General features: G+C 43.0%; 1 protein-coding gene across 2 annotated transcripts in view; it reads right to left on the bottom strand.

The window, feature by feature from the left end:
- Positions 1 to 447: 447 nt before the first annotated feature.
- The window catches only part of LOC147156159 (cadherin-20-like), a 52,046-nt gene continuing 48,817 nt past the window's right edge, over positions 448 to 3,676 (bottom strand). For both annotated transcript variants that reach the window (XM_086066221.1, XM_086066220.1), the window contains exons 11-12: positions 3,117 to 3,368; positions 448 to 2,357 (exon numbers count right to left, since the gene is read on the bottom strand). In XM_086066221.1, coding sequence (XP_085922347.1) covers positions 1,849 to 2,357; positions 3,117 to 3,368 — 761 coding nt within the window. In that variant the 3' untranslated portion in view covers positions 448 to 1,848. The remainder of the gene's footprint in view (positions 2,358 to 3,116; positions 3,369 to 3,676) is intronic.

Below are 3,676 nucleotides of genomic sequence, written 5' to 3'. Positions count from 1 at the left end.
CAATTTCTCATTTCCTTTTCCGGTCAGTGTTTAACTTCCGGGTCGCAGCTGAGTCTAGAGCTAACTAGCTAAAATAATAATAATAATAATAATAATAATAATAATAACAACAAACGCCGTAGCAAATAACAAAGTGGAGGACAAATTTGTCATTAATATGTGTCGAACTGTAGTACATCCAGAATTAAAGTTTAAGCATTTTAAATTACTCGCTCAAAAAATAAAAGCCTTACTATGCATGGTCGTTTAAAAAAACAAAAACGCCATACCGCACAAATGCCTTACTTATACCTGTTTTTTTTTTTTTTTTTTTATAAATGCCTGACTATACATGGTCATCTTAAAAAAAAAGCCTTACTATACATGGCTATTTTTAAATGTCTTAATATATATACTAGCACTCGATAAAACATAATCAGGCCACCAAATTAGCTTTTGAGTGTTTTATTAGCAAGAATACAAAAAAAGTACCGACATTTGCATACTACGTTAGCGTAGCATGAGCAACCGCACGTGTTCAAGTAAAAAGATCAAAAAAGTACCCTCACAGTTTGTCTTTTGGTGCTCTTTTGTTTGTTTTAAAATCCAAAATGTTCGTTGTACATTTGGCACTTAATGCAGATGACAGCGTCTTTGCGCTCCACAGTCTCTGTGGTCAAGTAGCGTTCACGTGGCGGCTTGGCCAACCCGTCGATGCGCGCGGCCGTCGGGCTCTGCTGGCACCATGGTCTCCCGGATGAAAGGCGCTCATGACGACTTCTCGTTTGAGTGAGCTGCTTCTTGTCTTCAAATAAGTTAGCTCACATATAAATAGAAAACAAAACATTTTGCTCCAGACCCGATGAAGCGGCACGGCGGTCGTCTGCTGGGAATCATTCATTCTTCGTTTGTGATGCTGTTTGCATCACGTGTGCTTTAAAGTTGGCTCTCTCCACTGAAGGGTTACAACCAGGCCCGACAAGGCGTAATTCGGTTTGTCTTTATGAATGATGAATTGTCCAGAATGTCAAACCTCTTGGCTAGTTCTTTTAAGCACGGCTTCATAACATCCTCAAATTTGTTAGCTCCAACATAAATAGACCAATAAATTAAGCTCCAGACCCGAAGAGGTGGTGGCAGTGTCGGCGTTTTGTCTGACTTATTCAACCTTCTTTTGAGGCGCCGCCCCCCTTTTATTTTATATATATATTTTTTATTGTGCTTGCTTGGATGTCGATTCTCTGGAGCCTGCGAATTGTAACTCACTGAACTAGACCCGTCGAGGCGGATTTGTCTCTGTGTCGCCACATCAGAGGATTGTTAGCATCCAGCAGTATCGATGATGTAGCAAACCCATTACTGGATGCTTAAACCAGGCCCGTCGAGGTGTCATTCAGTCACTTTCTGGTGCTTTATGTTCTTTCCAGATGACTCTTGAAGGTTGTATGTGTTGCTACCACCTTGAAGGATTCTTAGCGTCCAGTCTGCTGTACATCTTTGACTATTCAAATAGTTTAGCGCCAACATAAATAGACACCAAGAAATTAAAATCCAGACCCGATGAGGCAGCGGTGTTGGCATTCTTCTGCTCGAACGATTTATTCTACTTCTGTGACAGCATTTTGTTCATGTCCTCAGCATGTTGACTCTCTGGAGGCCCTGAATTAGAATCCACTGGACCAGGCCCATTAAGGCAGAATTCTGTCTGCCTTTATGTTCTTTCTGGATGGTTCTTGAAGGCGTGTTGCCGCCATATTAGAGGCCCTCGACGATGTAGCTAACTTGCCGATGAGCCACTGCAGGGTTAAAACCAGGCCCGTCGAGTGCTTTGTGTTCTTTCCAGATGGTTCTTGAAGGCTGCGTGTGTTGTTACCACATGGGAGGACTGTTAGCGTCCAGCACGCCGTACATCTCGGCCAGCTTCTTGAAGCGCGGCCCCCATTCGTTGAGGTAGTCGTACTCGTGGTCGCCGCCTGACGCCCCCGACTGCAGCGAGCTGAGCGAGTCCGCCACAGAGCCCTCACCCTCGTAGGCGTACGTCTGCAGGGAGTCGTAGGGCGGCGCGCACGGGTCCACGTCGGCCTCCAGGAGTTTGGACAGGACGTAGCCGTGAACGCCGCCGGCGCTGCCGGCGCGAGTCATCGGCACGTAGCGAGACAAACTCTGGATTTCCGGAAACATGTCCTGCCGCGTCTCGCCCACGTGGGGGTGCACCTCGCGCGGGTTCCACATGGCGGCGATGTCGAAGGCCTCCGTGTCCTCTTCGCCGCCGCCCTCGTCGTCGTAACGGACGATGTTCTCGTGCACGTTCTCCTCCTCGTCGCTAAGGAGCGGTTTCTTGCGGTGGGTTCGCAGCGACAGCATCAGCAGGATCATCACTGACACAACACAAACCAAAAAATACAAACAATGTGAGCGCAATTAGCTCAGAAGCTAACGCTAGCTGGATAAATTGTTTTTGTTAGTTAGCTAATTATTTACTTAGTCAATGTAAGCACAATTAACCTGCGAGCTAACACCATCAAACATCTGTCAGTTTGTTTTCTAATTCGTTTGTTTGGTGAGTTAGTTTGTTAGGTAATCAGTTAACTACATAGGTTTATAAATGAGTTAGTTTCTTAGCTACTTTCTTAGTTTCTTGGATGGCTAGTTAGTTTGATAGCCCGAATGCTAACTCGTTAGTTTTTAAACTAGCTATTTTGCCATTTAACTTTTCGGGTAGTTTGTAAATTTCGATCACTTATTTGTTTTGTTTGATCTAGTTTGATAGTTTTCTAGCTAGTTAAATTGTAGCTAACTTGTTAGCTAGTTGGCTAATTACTTTTAGCTCATTAGCTAATTTCTTATTTAGTTTCTTGTTTCGTTATTTTAAGATGATGTGTTTGTGTATTGGCTAGTTAGTTAGGTAGTTATCTTTTAGCTAGTTAGCCAGATAATTTTTAGCAATCAATTTCGTTTGTCTATTATCTAGTTAATTTGTTAAATAGTTTGTTGGCTTGTTAGTTTGTGTGTCAGCTAGTAAGATAGTTTATGAGTTTCTTAGCTAGTTAGTCTTTTAGTTAGGGAATGAGTGAGTTAAATAGCTAGCTAGTTAGTTGACTAACTAGTTAGTCAGAGTCTGGTGGTGTGTCACTGACCCAGGAGCACAAAGATGGCGGCCAGGATGGCGATGAGCGCGGCCCTGCTCAGGCTGGCGGGCAAACTATAGGCTTCGGGGTTGCAGGTCATGACGTTTCCGTCGCGGTCGCAGGCGCAAACGCGCACGCTCAGCGTGGAGGTGCTGGTCCGCACCGGCGCCTCGCCGTCCGTCACAGTGATGGGAATGTAGAAGACGCTCTGCTCACGCTGGGACCAGCCGCTGCGACGTGTCAGGATCCACGCCGTGTTGTCTAATGACACATGAAAGAGGAATGATACTATGGATTAGTATTATCAAGATATTTTATACTTTATACTTTATACTTTTCCTTAATATTTGTATTTTTGAACAATTTTCTCTCTAACTCTTTCTCTTTTTTAATGACTAATTACTTAAATATTTTACAATGACCACATTTTCCAATATTTTTGTAATATTTTCACTGATATTTTTTCCCATTTTATAAATTTCCCCCCAACATTTTTATCCTAAAGATATTGTAATATTTTTTTATTTTTGTAAAGCATTTTTAAAATAAGATGTGTAGTTTTTATCAAA

Source organism: Leptonotus elevatus, chromosome 21 (assembly GCF_054856555.1).
Source record: "Leptonotus elevatus isolate MCC_2025b chromosome 21, RoL_Lele_1.0, whole genome shotgun sequence".
NCBI classification, from domain to species: Eukaryota; Metazoa; Chordata; class Actinopteri; order Syngnathiformes; family Syngnathidae; genus Leptonotus; species Leptonotus elevatus.
The sequence above is the reverse complement of the archived record's forward strand: the minus strand, read 5'-3'. Positions and strand labels throughout refer to the sequence as shown.